We start from the raw sequence: 16,500 nt of genomic DNA on the forward strand, positions 1-16,500 counted from the left end.
ATGTGAAAAAAGTAAAATCCCATTTGGAAAATATTTACATTTACATCCTATCCTTTAACACTAAAATGTGAATAATCTCAACAAATATGAACCTGAAATGTGTTAAATAAGCACAGTTTTAACAATATTCTGCCTGTTACTAAATGTTTTGTGTATTTGTAGATCTACTCTGATTTGTAAAGTGCATAAATAACAGTGTTGAAATTGCACTTATTTTTCTTAAAAAATTTCAGGTTGAACATGGATGTTCAGGTTATTCACATTTTCAGAAGGAGTCTTACTTTTATCACACTAGAACAAAGACAAATTTGGATTATTTATAGGTTATATTATTTTACTGGTCTGCCCCTCCTGAGATCATACTGGGCAGAATGTGGAACCTGAACCAAAATGAGTTTGACATCCCTGATGGAAAAAAAAAAAAAAAATCACACGATTTAGAGCCTTTGAAGATGAGGCAACAGTTCCTTTAATATAGTGCATTTTAATAAAATTTTAATCAAAGACATTAATATTAGTGTTAGAGGAACATAAAAGAATATGAAGACATTAACATTCTTTGTTCAGATATACAGTCGGGTTAGTGAAGTAAAAGAGGCACTTTAAGACAAACATAAACGTCCATTAGTTCCAGTCCCACACATTTTTCTTTTTAAAACCGTTTTAAAAAACTCAAACTCTGGGCTCGTCCGGCAGGTCTTCCAGAAGCGCCGGGTTTTTCCTGTAAATGTAGGCGTTGGGATTGTCGTCCAGCTTCACCAGCTCGGCCAGCGACGACACGCACGGATCGTGATCGACCAGCATCGTCGGCAGGCGCGAAGATTTCCGCTGAATTCTGCTGGAACGTCGAACCGGGGTCAGAAACTTGACGTCGCTGATGTTGCTCTTCCTCCTGGACGAGCCGGTACCGACTTCATCTGCAATTGTCTTCTTAACACTAAACAAAACACAACTTGGAATGTAAGGAGAGTGGAGAACAACCAGATAATGACACAGAAAAGTAACGAGACGACAGAGTGACTGGTCAGAAACGTGAGGCTGCAGAGCAGGCCGTACCTCTGCAGGTACGGCGTCGTCTTCACACTGTATTTAACAACAGACGCGTCCCGCACCGCCGACGTCGACTCCATCACGTCATCGTCGCTGTCAACTTCCTCCAGACTGTCTTCCAGTTCCTGCTCATCAGCCTCTTCCTCTGTTTTCTCAACAACGTCCTCAGGCTTTTCATCCATCACTTCTTCCTGTTTGTTTTCATCCTTTAACTCGTCCACAACTTCAACATCATTACATTCATCGGTCACCTGTGGGGGTTCTTTAAGAAAAACAAAAAAAAAAAAAAAAAAAAAAAAAAGACCAGTTTATGTCAGTGGAAGTTTGCAAACATGTATGTTTCTATTTAGAACGGGGGGCGTGTCAAACGTGGACCATGGGATGAAGTTACAAAGCGCAAAAGTTACCCTGACGATGTTGCACATTTATGTAAATATGTTTTTCTCTTGGTAATTGTAGTGCATATTTTTAGATTTTATGCTATTTTTCATGCCTTTTTTGATGCCAATTTGTTTTGGTTTTCATTTCCTAGTTAAATTATTCTGTTTCATTTTTTATACTTCTATACTTAACTTAAATTCTCGTGTCATTCAGTGTGAACGACAAAGTAAGATTTTCATTGTACAGTGAAACCTGTTTCTTTACTCAACACATGACAATAAAAGACTGAATCCTAACAGTCGACAGTGTTTAGAGGTCACATTCAGACCAGTAATATTATTAATAATAATAATAATAATAATAATAATAATAATAATAATAATAATAATAATAAATCTTTATTGTCACAGGAACAATGAAAATCAAGTTCAGCTGCTCTGTTCCGTTTAACGACTAAAAGACTAAAAATATCACAAAATACTGAAAAATTTAGGCATGTGCAAAAAGCTACAGGATAAAATATTAAATATACGTATGCTATAAAAGTATTACTAAAACTACTGAAATGTACAAAAAACAACTCCATACTACAGATGGGAAATATGTACAACAAATAATAACATATACAGGTAATATAGGATATATACAATCATAATAATAATAGATAGGATTTATCTAGCGCTTCTATAGTAGCTTAGTAAAGTAACAGCATAAAAACCTATATTGACAACTCCAAAGTTTTCTCTTTGTTTTACTGTTTAATTGCAAAAGTACAGTTTAATTATGAAAATATTTACATTTACAAACTATCTCTTTGCAAAAAATGTGACTCACTATTCTTTGTTGTTATAATCGGTTCCACAGTGTAGCAGTTATCACATCTGCTTTAAGCGCAGAAGGTCCTGGGTTCAAGCCCCAGTGGAACCACAGATATTTTCTGGAATTTCCCCTTGCGAGACTAATCTAGTCATATCTTATCTTATCTCTAACCTGAGCAAATATGATCAACCTGAAGTTTTTCCAAGACAAATCCAAGCAATTTTAGCAACATTCTGCCTGTTATTAAATGTTTGGTGTCTTTGTAGATCCACTGTGATCTGTAAGGTGGCATAAAACGGATAAGAAATCTCAGGTCATTCACCATTTTAAAGCATAGTTTGTAATTATGTGTTCATGAAGAGAAATATTTAGAGTTCTCATTATGTATTGGTTATGTTATTATTTTACTGGTCCGACTCACTTTAGGTCAAATTGAGCTGAATGTGGAACCTGAACTATAATGAGTTTGCCGACCCGGGTCATATTAGTGTCTAAATTTTAACATATAGGCCGTTTCAGAAATTGAAACGATCTGAAAACGGTGAAGAAGAGGCAGAACTTACCATCATTACAGCAGGAGGGCGTCTCCATGGCCTCCAACGCTTCACACAAGTTAATGACAATCTATCAAAATAAAAGCATAAAAACATTAGCAGTCAATACAAAAAGCTCAAAGGATTTCATATTTTATCCTGTAGTTTTTTGCACACGCCTCCATTTTTCAGTATTTTGTGATCTTTTTATACAGTTCTTTTTGCACCAACTATTTTTGCAGTTAAACTGATTTTCATCGTTCCTGTGACAGTGACAATAAAGATCTATTTTATTCTATTCTACAAATGTTAATATTCTCAATCAGGTTAAAATCAGAGCAGATCCACAGGTGGTCTCTTACATCATCGACTCCTTCCGCTGGATTAATGGACAGGTCCACGTCTGAGTTTTCCAGGAGGTCCAAGGTGGTGTTCATGATCTCTGGTGTTGGGTTTTTTTGGGTTACGTCCGGTTCCTGGTTCTCTACACGTTCATCTGCAGAGGTGGAAGACGGCTCATGTGTGTCCAGACTGGGTTCAGGTTCAGGTTCAGGGTTGCACTGTGCTGCAGGTTCAGGTTCAGGTTGAGGTTCAGGTTGGGGCTTCAGGTGGTCCTCAGGTCTTGCAGGCGCTTTGGTTTTTGTGGGCGGTCTTGTCACCATCGCTGGCCTTTTCAGATTCTTTCCCTTGGATGCGAGCCACTCTGCTAGTTTTGCTCTGTGAAAGGAATTATGAAAAGATCTTAAACATTTTCCTGAACATGAAACCACTCAAACATAAAGCGGGTCTGTAGGTGGGGGGGTCGGTCTTACTTTTTCTGCTCCTCGGTCTCGGCGGCCCGTCGGTATTGGCTCAGGGTGCTACAGACAGGAGGCTTGCTGGCTTTCCTGTCTGTAGCTGGAATCGTTGGCTTCGATATGAGAGTCCCGCATCGCTTTGTGGGACCCGCCGTGGCGTTTCTGGACCTTATCGCTGTTGGGACAGTTCTGGTGGGAGGACGGGCAGAGGAGAACCCAGTGGGAGGACGGCTGGCGACGGGTCTGGATGCGGGTTTAGTCGCTCCATCTGACACAGTCTTGGACCTCGGAGGTACAGGTTTTTGCGTGCTGCATCCTGCAGCAGGTGTGATTCTGCTTTTCGTCAAATTTCCGACCCTCTGGTTTGTTGTTTTGGGTGCAGATGGTTTTGCATCTTCTGAATTCAGGGAGGAACTTGACTTCCAAATGGATCCGATTTTCGACTGAATGATCCTGCCTTTGTACATGCCCGGGGCAGGCTTTGATGAAGGTGCAGCAGTCGGTGGTTTTGGAGCTTCTGCAGCCAGTTTCTTGTGTTTCGATGCTTGTGTAGAGGTGAAGGCGTGGCTCTGAGGAGCAGGAGCTACTTTTTCCACTTTCTTCAGTGTTATGTTTTTTACAGCCACAGTGGACGTCAACTTTCCATCCGTCTGTCTGGTGCTGGCTTTAAGAAGGCCACTTTTTGTCGTGGTCTGATCTTTTTCTTTGCCTTTTGGTTGCAGAGGAGCTTTCAAAGGAGGTTTAGAGATGCCTCTTCTGATTAAAGACTTGGTTTCATTTGCAGGCTGGGCGTTCTCCTTGTTTCCCTGAAACAGTTAACACAAAACCATTAGTAAGAATGAAAGACTCTGAATGTGACTCAGTAGTTGGCACAGTAAGTCAAACATTTCAGCTAGGGATGTAATGATTACCGGTATAACGATAAACCACGGTAAAAATTTCCGATGGTTAGTATTACCTTTTAAATTCTAATTATCATGATAACTGTGTTCAATTACTGCACTTAGAAAACTTGATATGTAAATGGTCAAACAAGCTCTACTATGACCTGTCCAACTCCTTTTTTTTCCCCCACTCAAAAAACACTCAGGAATCAATAGGAGAATTGATAAGGGATTGGACTGGTAAACAGAATCGACAATCGCATTGATATTGATAAAATCCTACCAATTCCCACCCCTAATGCAGATATCTCTGGCCATAAAGTGCCCTCTTTAATGCACATTTGTATGTTTACATGTTAATATTTGAATGTTTCTCCCACAGAAAGTACATTGTGCATGTTATTTTTTATTTTTTTCAAAATACAACTTGTTTACATTATTTTAGTGTGCGTTTAAGTACTTTTTGAATATTTTGAGCATATTTCAACCATACCGCAATAATACTGATAACCGTGATAATTTTGGTCACAATAACCGTGATATGAAATTTTCATATCGTTACATCCCTAATTTCAGCCAATATGAGTTCACTTACTTTCTTACTGGTGTGATTTCTCCTTGATGCTGCGACGGTGTCCATCGTGCAGCTTTAACCAGCTCTTATACAAATGGAAAATCCTAAAAAGGTGTAAGAAACAGAAAATACTTATTATAATATGGTTTTACACAATCTACTTAGATAGCAACAACTCAGTGGAGCATTCGTTTTTCTCTGTACTTTGTAACATTGCCAAAAAAAGACGTGTATATGTACAGTTCATTTTAACCCTCAAATATAACTAACACATTTTATCCTTGTTTATTTGTTGAATACATAAATAATACTTGACATGATCATTTGGGGGGGGGGGGGGGGGGGGGGCATGTGTAGGTGGAAAAACTTGGATGTGATCAACTCCAAGTCTACACTGGTGGGAACAGTTGTTTTCCGCACGCCCCTGTTATGAATCAACTCTGCACAGGTGTGGGGATGTTAGGTCACACACACACACACACACACACACAAACACAAACACACACACAGCTAAAACAGCTTGGGACCCCAGAGGAACACCAATGCAGGCAATGTGTCCGGCACATTGAAAAAATATCATCATGATAATTTTAAGTTTAATCAGTTGTCCCCATCAAATTAGGAAAAGCCATATAAAATAATATAAAAGGAATATAAAATTCAACTATTATTTATTGAATGAAAAACATTGAATGGGGTGAAATTGACCCTAAGGATAGTAAGAGGGTTGATTAAAAAAATAATTTAAAAAAATAATTAATAAATCATACATTATTGTCAAGTCTTCAAAAAATAATATTTAACTGACAACATTTGGTTATTTATCTTTAATGTTAAAACTCACCGTTACTCCAAATTACCTTCTTTACAGACAAATCTACACTTTTTTTGTTTCTAATTAATATCAGTTCAGAAATTTAACGTTAACAGATTAAACGTAACTCAGACATAAGCTAAACGTTAGCAGGCTAAACACAGGACAGGAATAACAATGACTGTACCCCAGCTCCCATCTGCTATTCGTGTAAAGTTAAGTTAGGAGTACACAAACTTACAGTGTTTGGCTCCTCTGTGGTTAAAACAGGACAAATGTCCGGCTCGGCACGGCTCGGCTCGGTTCTGCTGCTCTGTTCTTCTTCTGCCTTCGAGGCGGAAAACATCGGTTTGACTTGGCGGTTCTGCTCCGTCATTGGTCACGGAAACATCGCGAGAATACAAGACGGACCAATAGGGTGACTCCATTCTTGAGGAAAAACGATAAGTGAGAGTGCGCCACTGAAATCTGCTCTGGTTTGAAGGTTTGAAACTAAATAGGATTCCTGAAAAACCGGCCTTCACAAACCCCAGTGCATGACGGGCTGATGGAAAACAAGTAGGAAACAGAACACTGGGTCTGAATGAGTCTGAAAGTAACTGACTGATGTAAACACTGAGGCAGTTTTACTGTTTATTTATACATTTATCTCTATTAACATATGACAACTAATTATCAATGCTCAACTGGCAATAATAATAATAATAATAATAATAATAATAATAATAATAATAATAATAATAATAATAATCACTATTTTGTAGAAACAAATTATTTTCTTTATAATAATCGAGGGGTTCATTATATTCAATATTTTATTGTCACTAGTGGGGTTTCTTTGCAGATACAGGAACAACTCCTGTTCGAAAAGTGTCTGTTTCATTTGAAATTAACCCTTTCATGCATAGTGGTCACTACAGTGGACAGCTGTTCTCTTGCATATTCATGGGTTTTGTTGTTTTAGTTCCATATCAGCCAAAACAGTAGACGCTTATGCATCATCCCAAATTATGCATATTATCTCCATGAAGTGAGTAACAACTAATTTTAGAGTACACTAAAATGTGAGAAAACGGCATTAGCGGTGTTAAAAATGTTTTTATTTCATAGTTTTCATACAGTATATCACTTTCTAATGATGGGTTTTAAATAAATGTTTCTTTGTTTAAAAAATTAAACGCATGGTGTCCAGCTGAGTGGACATTTTTGTAACCTCATGAAAAATGGGTTCATGAAAAAATTCATTTGCATTGTTTTTTTTCACGCCTAAAGAGGAATAAAATCACTCAAGAAAAAATATTGACTAAGGTTCTCATAATTCATGCATGAAAGGGTTAAATGAGACAGCAGAATAAAAAAAATACTGCATTTGGAGTCTGACTGTGTAAAGACAACATGGGTTCTTTATATAAAATAGACAGACAATCTTCAGTGTGATTTATACTTCATGGTATGAATGAACGAATGAACGAATGAATGAATGAATGAATGAATGAATGAATGAATGTTTTTATTGTTGTGTGTTGCATACAGACATGCCCAGCCTTTACATGGGCTTATAAAACACCATAAATACAAACCAAAGATCAAATACCACACAATAATATGGAATAACATGGTAAGTTTGGGCAAAAAAACATTACTATAAGTATGTCAGGTTTATTTATAATGCACATTTCATATACAAAGACTACAGATGCACCAATGTATTGGTTGGACATCCAGGCAGATAAACTGTATTCACTGATGGCAGTGGCAGATATTTACCTCTTGTGTTGGTTTTTTGATAATTTTGTTAAAACTGTATTCATTCAAACATAAATACTCAAACTAGCAGATTTAAATTAGAAGATTTATTTGTTATTATTTATTTGTGTATTGTCTATAATAATACATTTATTGATAATGGTGGTTTTTGGTAGTTGTGCTTCATCTTAAATGTAGGAAATATCATCCATATGATTATTATGATTAGGCTATTGTGTCACTTGGTGCCCAATGTTAAGTGCATGATATGTGTAAATGGAGACTGACTCTGAAAAGCAGCCTGTAACAGTTGTATTATACATTGTACAGCAGCACCATGTACACACTGCATGTGTCACTTTAAACATAAAGATACATACATACAAGACGTCTGCAAATATAATGGCATGTTGCAAAAGTCTGATCACTGTTCCAATCTAAATTTTGCAGTTTATTTATATGATCACACCTGTTTGTTTGAATGTTACATCAAAATAGTAAATGAATTCAATGTAAACAAAGAATAAGAGCACTGAATAGTAATAACAAATCAATAAACCTTTAAATGTAAATACATGAATGCATATTAAACACTTAATAAATGTGTTGTAGTTTCGACTAAACTGTTAAAAAAAAAAAAAGTGTATCAGTTTATAGTTACATTTTTCGGTCTGACATGGTTAAGGGCTTGCACATGACAGGGCATGTCCGCAAAGGTCAGCTACTATGGATTTTGGGCGTGGCCTCGGTGGCGCGCTCAGAGGGCGCGCTTATTTGATTTTTGTTTTACATAAAGTTTTTCAATTTAAGCTGCAAAACGGAAACACACTTGCAAAATAAAGTAAATAATTTAACTCCAAATAATATTTTATGTACCGTAATCCCCTTACAATGTATTATGAGTCGTGTATTCTTTTGTTGAGTATATTATTTAGACTTTAAATAGGGAAACCTTATTTTGCTGTTCTACAGTGTTTAGTTTAAGCCTTTCATCCAACAAAGGTAATATGTAGCTAACCTAATGGTTACTGGGACAAATTAGTAAATTGATATTTAAGGGCTTTTATAAACGGTTAAATATGTGTGAATTGCTCGCATAATGGTACATTCTGTACATTAAAAAAAAAAAAACTTTTGAAGGGCAATGGTTTGATTTTTTTTTTTAATTTTTATTTTGAAAGAATAAGTCGGAAGTCATTATTTTGTTTCCGGTAGCTTCATGGCTAACGATAGGCTAGCATTAGCATAGTCACAGTTATCTGTCAGCAAACACCTGTCAACAAAAAAACAAGGTTTAAAATTGTAAATTACAAAATGCATAATCAGTGCGTTGTGTCGAACTGCACAAGCGGAAAATCTGACCCTCAGTATCTCTTCAGATTCCCCCGCGACCCAGAAAGGTAAGGCTAATACTGGAGCTAAAGTGGACAGGAAGAGCTAATGCTAACGGTAGTCAGTGATAAGAGTTAGATGATGTTACACGTGAAAATATAACAAAACAAACGCAGGACCAGTTTTATTAGACAATCTCATTAACATTAAATGAAAATCCTTATAGATATCCTGTAGCAGGTTGGGTTTTATGTTTGAAAATAATAGACTTTAATCAATGCAAACAGTCTGAAGAAGTTTTGACAGGGTCAGACATTAACCACAATGTTAATATGTTTGTAAAGCTGTACAATTCTTTGACCTAAACAGAACTATTTGAATGCACTGGTAAGCAATACATTAGAATCCATGCATCCTAAGTAAAAAAAAAAAACTTCTCATGCACTTTTGTGATTTATCAATAGCTCTTGTACATAAGTAGGTTTTACATTTACATTCTGTATTTGGGATTCAAATGTGCAGTAATATTGCATGTGCATGTATTTTTATATCATATGCAAACTAATTCCTGGAATTACATTACAGATTTAATACATTTTCCTGTCCTGGAGTATGTATTGTTTTTTAATCTCATTACATAGATAATTCTGATCATCATTATTCTTATAGGGTTATGTATAATGCGTCTGAACTGTCAGTCCACATTACTTTTTTGTTGTTGTTGTTGTACTAAATGGAAGCTCAAGAATGACTTTTTAACTCTCTCCAACTGTTTCTTACCGTTTTTCAGGTGCAAGAAATGGGTGGAGAAATGCCAGCGGCAAGATCTCGCAGATAAACCACCAGACCAGTTGTACAGATACTACAGACTTTGTGGAAAACACTTTGATACCTCTGCATTTGACAGTGTAAGTCCTGGTTTAATGTTGTTTAGAGAATGTTATCGGTTTTGACAGAACCTGATAGTGCCTGATGGATAGTATTACAATTCCTAGGTTGAGTTCTCCTGATTTCTGTGGTTATTTTAATGTTCAATGATCCAGTTATTAAATGATTTACATTTTTACTTATTAATTACTACAGTTATTTAGTTTCTAACAAAGCCAGTTGTTGCCACAAGAGATTGAATTATCATTAACAATGTTTTTTTTTTTTTAGGATGCCCAGAGTAAAGTGTTGAAGGATGATGCCATACCGACTATCTTTGATTTGACAAACCAGCCACAAAACGGACAAGGAAAGCGTGGTAAAGAGACGGTGGGTTAAACATTCTTTACAACTTTAAGTGGGACAAGTAATTTGTGTTGTCAATGTTTTGTTTTGTTTTGTTTGCTAATTACACATTTGTATCTGTTTTTGCAGACCAAAAATGAAGAAAAAGAAAGTAAAGGAAGAAAAAGTAAGTGTAAAAGAACCATTTTATAGAACTCCTTTAAATAAATGTAATGGTTATTACTTTACAAAGATGAAATCACACACTCAGATTTATGTCTGGGAATTTAAACAAATTACAGTCACATTCTGCACATGAGTTTGGTTGCTTATTTCTTTGTAGAGATGAAAAAGTCTCCAGCAGAACCAGCCAAAGATGACGTCCAGACAGCGCCAGAAGAAGATCCATACAAAGAATATCTGAAGTCACTGTTTGAAGTTCTTCTACTATTGGGAGCACAAAATATTCCTCCAACAGGACCGAGGGATGATAAGCAGGACAACCTCAAGTCAAGCAACTTCCAGGCATTGTTAGATTATCGCATGAATAGTGGAGATGAAGTCCTAAAGAAGATGTGTGGTGAGAACACGGAGGGTTTCTCCACAGAGCGACTGAACCAGTTGATCGAGGTCTGTGAGAAATCCATCCGCGGTGAGCTGGTGAAAGAAATCAACCAAAACGGCTTTTTCTCGTTGCTTACTGATGATTTGGTGAAGATCTCCGGTGAATGGTTCCTCCCTGTGTTTCTGCGTTTTATGGATCAGTCAAACTGCCAGCGAGAGAGGTTTCTTGGATTCTTGTCCTTTGAAGGAAACGGAGACGCCTTGGCAGAGAAACTATTATCAGAAATAACTGACACATGGGGTTTGAACATGGATCAGTGCAGAGGTCAGGCCCACGCCAGCTCCAGGGTGCATTTTATTAAAATCAAAGCATTCGCTGCTAAAATAACCGAGAAGTATCCAGCAGCGGGGCTGACCCTAAAATCCACTGAGACCTTGAACGTGTCCCTGGCCAATGGCATAGCTCTGTCTGGAGTTCAACTCGTCATGTCCACCTTCAAGAAGATCGAATCATTCTTCAAAAACACCCCGTTATTGCAGGTGGAGTTGGAGCATGCCATCTCCATCTTCTATCCAGATAAAGAGGAGAAAGCCAATGAGCTGAAGGAGATCTGCCGCACCAGCTGGACCAGAGGAAACAATGCATTCGAGGTCGCAGTAGAAATATTAGAGGCGATGCTGCTCTGCGTGGACAGCGTTCATGACAACGAAGATATGAGGTGGAGCGACCAAGCTGCACACGACGCCTTGGAGATTTCAAAAGCTCTGACTGATTTTGAGTTTGTCATAGCGTTGGTTGTGCTGAAAAACACCATGACACTCACTCGGGCCTTTGGAAAAAACATCCAAGGGAGCACAGCAGACCTTCATTTCGCCGCAAGCAGTTTAAAAGCCGTCGCGCACTCGCTGAAGGAAGTGTCCGACAACATCGACGTGTACCACGAGTTCTGGTACGATGAAGCCATTAATCTCGTCGCCGCACTGGAGATCCCAGTCAAGGTTCCCCGGTCGTTTGTGAGGAAGCATCACACCGAGTCCTTGTCCATTCTGCCGGAGAGTTACTACAAGGAGCACCTGACCGTCCCAGTGGTGAACCACGTCATCCGAGAAATGAACGAGCTCTTCAGCGACGACAGCCTGAAGGCTCTGCGATGTCTGGGGCTGGTCCCGGCCATCATAGAGCACTACAAGACCACCGAGCCCGAAGAGGACAGCGTCCAGGTGTTCAAGAATGACATCCCCAACGCAGGAACCCTCTCTGCCGAGCTGCACTGCTGGTGGGTGAAGTGGAGCAAAAAGGGCAAAGGTGAGAGTCTGCCTTCGACTCTGGGTGAAACGCTGCAGCTCGCCGACGTTAAATTCTTCCCCAACGTGCTGGCGGTGCTCAGACTGATCGGCATCGTGCCGACGTTGGCTCTGGAGGACAACTCAGATGTAGCATACAAGAGTTTCAAGACGTACATGGAGAACACGCCGGATAAGTTTAAGTCAAAAACAATCGCGCTTCTGAACATAAACTCTGACGTTGGGTGTGACCTGGATTCAATGGTGGAGCTGTACATGAACACGTACCCGGAGAGGGACCAGGGTCAGGGTCAGTCATCATGAGGACACTGGGACTCAGGATCAGATGATTCTTATTTTGACCCAGTAGTTTGTAGACTTTGTCTTGTTTTTTTGGTATGAAATGTAAATTAATAAAGCTAAATGAGTCGTCACTTCAGTAGTTACCATCAGACCCCAGTGACCTTTGTTTTTTGATGTGTTTTTTAATACAGTCATGATATTGCATTTGTTTTATTAGGAATAGACCAATTATCAATTTCAGCAGAACTTGACCAATGGCTAATAGATGTATAATGGACCTGATAACAGACAAAAATGAAAATAAAAGGTTCATAAATATAAATTGATTTCACCCAAATTAGGCTCAATTTTAGTTCAACATTTTTCCATTTACAGCGGTTTAGATTTTTCTTCAGGTAGGAGGATTAAATGACTGTTTCGTACCATATTCTCATTAAGCTTTAAAAATTCACCCTGGGTCAGATGATGTTTTGATTTTCACAATGGACAGGAGGCCTGATTTCTGGTCTGTTTTCACTTATAGTTTTTGTATAAGTAGATAGTTGATGTAAGTATTTGACATTTCAATTCATTAAACTGTAAAACCACCACTGTCACTTAGGTAATTTTTTTTTTTTAATAGAAAATTAGACTCTTTGGTCTTGAACCTTTAGTGATCGTCTTGTTCAAAAGGTCTTAAATGTGATCTTCCATCAAATAGGTTTTTTTTGTGGTTCTTTTTTTAGTAGAAATCCCTGAATGACCAGATGAATTCAGATCCTATGGTGTTGTTTTACGCATAGTCTAAGACACAGGTGTCAAACATGCGGCCCGGGGACCAAAACCAGCCCACCAAAGGGTCCAATCCGGCCCCTTGGATGAATTTGTGAAATGCCAAAATTATAATGAAGATATTAACAATCAAGGATGTGAAAATCATTTTAGGTCAATTCAATCTGAAGTAAAATATAATCATAACCTATTAATAATGAAAAATGCAAGTTTTTGTCTTTTTTTGTGTGTAAAGGAAAAAGTAAAATTACACAAAAATGTTTACATTTACAGACTATCCTTTTACAAAAAATGTGAGTAACCTGAACAAATACGAACGGTATGAAATTTCTTATGAGACGTATGCAGAATTTTACCAATATTCTGCCTCCTACTAAATATTTTGTGTATTTGTAGATCCACTGTGATCTGTAAGTCGTGATTCACAAGTATAAATGATAAACTAAGGCGTAATATTGTTAAAATTGCTTATTTTTCTTCAGAATTTTCAGGTTCATATTTGTTCATGTTATGTTCAAATACTGTTCGCCGATGTAAACATTTTCGTTATGGAATTTTACTTTTTTGTCTCAAAAAAAGAGAAAACTTTGGAGTTGACATTATTTATAAGTTCTTAACCTATTATTTATATTATTTTACTGGTTCCGGCCCACTTTAGATCAGATTAGGCTGAATGTGGAACTGAACTAAAATGACTTTGACACCCCTGGTCTAAGATCATGGGTGGATGATTGGAAAAAATGTGTATGAGTTTTTCAGTATTTTTTTAAATTTTTACTTTCAATGAATCTACTCGCTTGTGTAATAAAACCATCAAATGTTCTATTTAATTGCAGGTATTTTAATCACACTGACAGTAAAAGCACAGCTGTAGTCGACAAAATGTGTCATGGGTGGGTTTTATTTTCACTACTTTAGTGACTTATCTTTATCTGTTTTGGGAACATTGGTTCACTCATATAGAGGAAGCTAAAAGCTGAAACATGCAGTAAATAAAAGATGCTTTTACACATACTGACACTGATACTATTGTTCTTTAATAAGAAAAAGGCCTTTGTTGCTTTAGTTTTGTAAATGTCACTGCAAAAAAGACTAATTTATATTTACATTTATGACACACTTGATGCCCTGAGGATAGAAACAAACAAATAGTATGTGTTTGGCAGGAAATGATATAGTAAATGTAGCCATTAGCACGGACACATGACGGGGTTTTTCCGGGGTCAACATGAACAGGAGGCGGTTCCATCTGGATCATGTGTCCTTCATCTGGCTCAAGGATTTTGCTGTAAGTTCTTTTAGTATCTGTAGTCCTTATATGATGCTGAAAATGACTGATATCTTAATACAGTAAAACTTTTCACTGTTAGTTCAACGAGACAGACTTTAAACAAACCAAATCGCTGAATATATTAATGTCACTGAATGCAGATTTGCTGATTTTTTAACTGATAAAGACCCAAATAACCAGCGACCAGTGTAAAATGTTAAATAACTGATCATCTATTGTAATATTATCCTCTGTATTTTGCATTTTTAAGTGAAAATCATCAGGTATTTTCCTATATTTAATTCACTGATCAAATAGATGTTCATAAAAGCTCAGAGTAAAGTTAAGGGTTATTATATCAGACACAGAGAAAACTGATGGAAAAGGGACTTTTTCAATAAAATACATGGGTTTGTTATTTTTTTCTTCAGTGTCATTCAGTTTGTGGTTTAGTTTGTTCTTGTTGCTTATTATTTTTGTCAATTTTTTAAAATCCATTTTGTTCATTTTATTGATCACTTTGGCTGTTTTTGTTCCTTTTTTTTGCTTATTTATCCTTTTTTTTTTTTTTAACTTAATTTCAGCTGGGTTTTTTTGCTTATTTTTTCACGTTACTTATTATTTTGCAACATTTTTGTTAATTTTATTTACTATTTAATATATATACAATCCAAAAAAGAGACAGTAGACAGTAGACAGTTCTTCTCCAGCTGTTCTCTTTATATTCATGGATTTTACTGTTTTAGTTCCATATCAGCCAACACAGTGGACGCCTATGCATCATCACATACACTGACATTCATACCATTACTGTAACTTTGCTGTTCTTGATAAATCTGATCTGCACTAACATGTTTGAGTGTGAATCAGTTGCTTGTTATTGTTATTAGACTGTAGTTTTTTGTTTTTTGTTTTTTTTTTGCATATTATCTCCATAAAGTGAGTAATAACTAATATTACAGTATATTAAAATGTGACAAAACATCAGATTAGCAGCATTAAAAAAATTATTTCATAGTTTTCACTCAGTATATCAATAAATACATGTTTCTTTGCTTCAAAAATTAAATGCATAGTGTGCAGCTGAGTGGACATTTTTTGCAACTCCATGAAAAAAAAGGTTCATAAAAAATTCTTCAGTCGCATTGTGTTTTTTCAGGCCTAAAGAGGAAATAAAAACACTCAGGAAAAATATCTTGATTAGGGTCAAAACACAGTATTCAAAATCTCTCTGACGGGACATTTTAGAGACAATTTGACCCACATTTTTACTTTTAAATTCATTTTTGCTTTAGTTGGACCACAAGGGATTATCCAAAACAAGGAGCTACTTTATAGTGAAATAAACACTGGAATGGCAATCAATTAAAATTCGCTCTCTGACTGGACACGACTGTTTTGACCCATTAAGATTCTCATAATTCATGCATGAAAGGGTTTGTAAAACAGCATCACCTCATGTCAGTCAGTTAATGTTTGGACAGTTTGTTAAATGAGCAAAGTGTCAGGTAGTGGTGTCATCTATTTTTAAATTATTTCTAGTTCAACATCAGTTCAAAATGCTGATGTCAAATGGACAGACATGGTGGAACAGATGCCTGGAAAGATGATAGAAATGAACAAAGCAAAACTGGATTTCTAGAGTATGATATACTGCATATGGAAAAACAATGTGTGAAGTACAAACTGCAGCTGAAACAAAGCCAGTAACTGAACATATAAAATAACAAAGGAAAAAAACTTTATTAAATAAGCTTAAAAACAAAGAGCTGTTTAATAAAATATATGAAACTGGAAGTTTAAACAAATAAAAATGATAAAATGGACATTTAAGAGGGAAAAAAAACTCACAAAAGTACAATGAAGGACCAATAACAGATCATAACACATGAATGAAAACAGTAAAATAATACAGAATACTAATAAACAAACATCTGCACTCATAAGTTAAAATTATTATCGTATATATGGCGATACATGGAATCCATTTGAAGAACCCATAGAGCAGACCTGTTAAATAACAGCGCTCACAAAAACCACAACACCTCAAATGAAAGAGGCTCATTGTAACACCATTTATGACATTGTTGATCTCATATGAGGTTTGTGTAAATGTACATGTGTGTTGTTCCTCCATCTGTTACCTGGTTCACTGTACTGCTGCTT

The 16,500-nt window shown here is 36.7% G+C and overlaps 2 protein-coding genes and 1 non-coding gene across 3 annotated transcripts; 2 read left to right on the plus strand and 1 right to left on the minus strand.

The window, feature by feature from the left end:
- Positions 1 to 451: 451 nt before the first annotated feature.
- LOC115432515 (cytoskeleton-associated protein 2) lies at positions 452 to 6,181 on the minus strand. Its single transcript, XM_030153384.1, has 7 exons — positions 6,094 to 6,181; positions 5,060 to 5,142; positions 3,596 to 4,386; positions 3,146 to 3,500; positions 2,814 to 2,874; positions 1,057 to 1,312; positions 452 to 937 (listed from the first exon to the last, which is right to left on the minus strand). The coding sequence occupies exons 2-7, from the start codon at positions 5,102 to 5,104 to the stop codon at positions 673 to 675; spliced, it is 1,773 nt and encodes a 590-aa protein (XP_030009244.1). The 5' UTR covers positions 5,105 to 5,142; positions 6,094 to 6,181; the 3' UTR covers positions 452 to 672.
- trnal-uaa (transfer RNA leucine (anticodon UAA)) lies at positions 2,286 to 2,358 on the plus strand. Its single transcript has one exon. It is a non-coding gene; the product is annotated as a tRNA-Leu (tRNA).
- A 2,644-nt stretch (positions 6,182 to 8,825) lies between the features above and the next one.
- On the plus strand, positions 8,826 to 12,883 carry thap12a (THAP domain containing 12a). The gene is made up of 5 exons (XM_030153380.1): positions 8,826 to 8,998; positions 9,721 to 9,838; positions 10,089 to 10,187; positions 10,293 to 10,329; positions 10,486 to 12,883. The coding sequence occupies exons 1-5, from the start codon at positions 8,913 to 8,915 to the stop codon at positions 12,312 to 12,314; spliced, it is 2,169 nt and encodes a 722-aa protein (XP_030009240.1). The 5' UTR covers positions 8,826 to 8,912; the 3' UTR covers positions 12,315 to 12,883.
- The last annotated feature ends 3,617 nt before the right edge of the window (positions 12,884 to 16,500 follow it).

Source organism: Sphaeramia orbicularis, chromosome 14, assembly GCF_902148855.1.
Source record: "Sphaeramia orbicularis chromosome 14, fSphaOr1.1, whole genome shotgun sequence".
NCBI lineage: Eukaryota > Metazoa > Chordata > Actinopteri > Kurtiformes > Apogonidae > Sphaeramia > Sphaeramia orbicularis.

Coding starts and splice junctions, on each gene's coding strand:
- LOC115432515 (XM_030153384.1), bottom strand. CDS start 5,104: ATGGACACCGTCGCAGCATCAAGGAGAAATCACACCAGTAAGAAA. Junction 1,313..2,813: donor GCCCTCCTGCTGTAATGATG/GTAAGTTCTGCC, acceptor TTTTTCTTAAAG/AACCCCCACAGGTGACCGAT. Junction 938..1,056: donor ACGACGCCGTACCTGCAGAG/GTACGGCCTGCT, acceptor TGTTTTGTTTAG/TGTTAAGAAGACAATTGCAG.
- thap12a (XM_030153380.1), top strand. CDS start 8,913: ATGCATAATCAGTGCGTTGTGTCGAACTGCACAAGCGGAAAATCTGAC. Junction 8,999..9,720: donor TTCCCCCGCGACCCAGAAAG/GTAAGGCTAATA, acceptor ACCGTTTTTCAG/GTGCAAGAAATGGGTGGAGA. Junction 10,330..10,485: donor AGAAAGTAAAGGAAGAAAAA/GTAAGTGTAAAA, acceptor ATTTCTTTGTAG/AGATGAAAAAGTCTCCAGCA.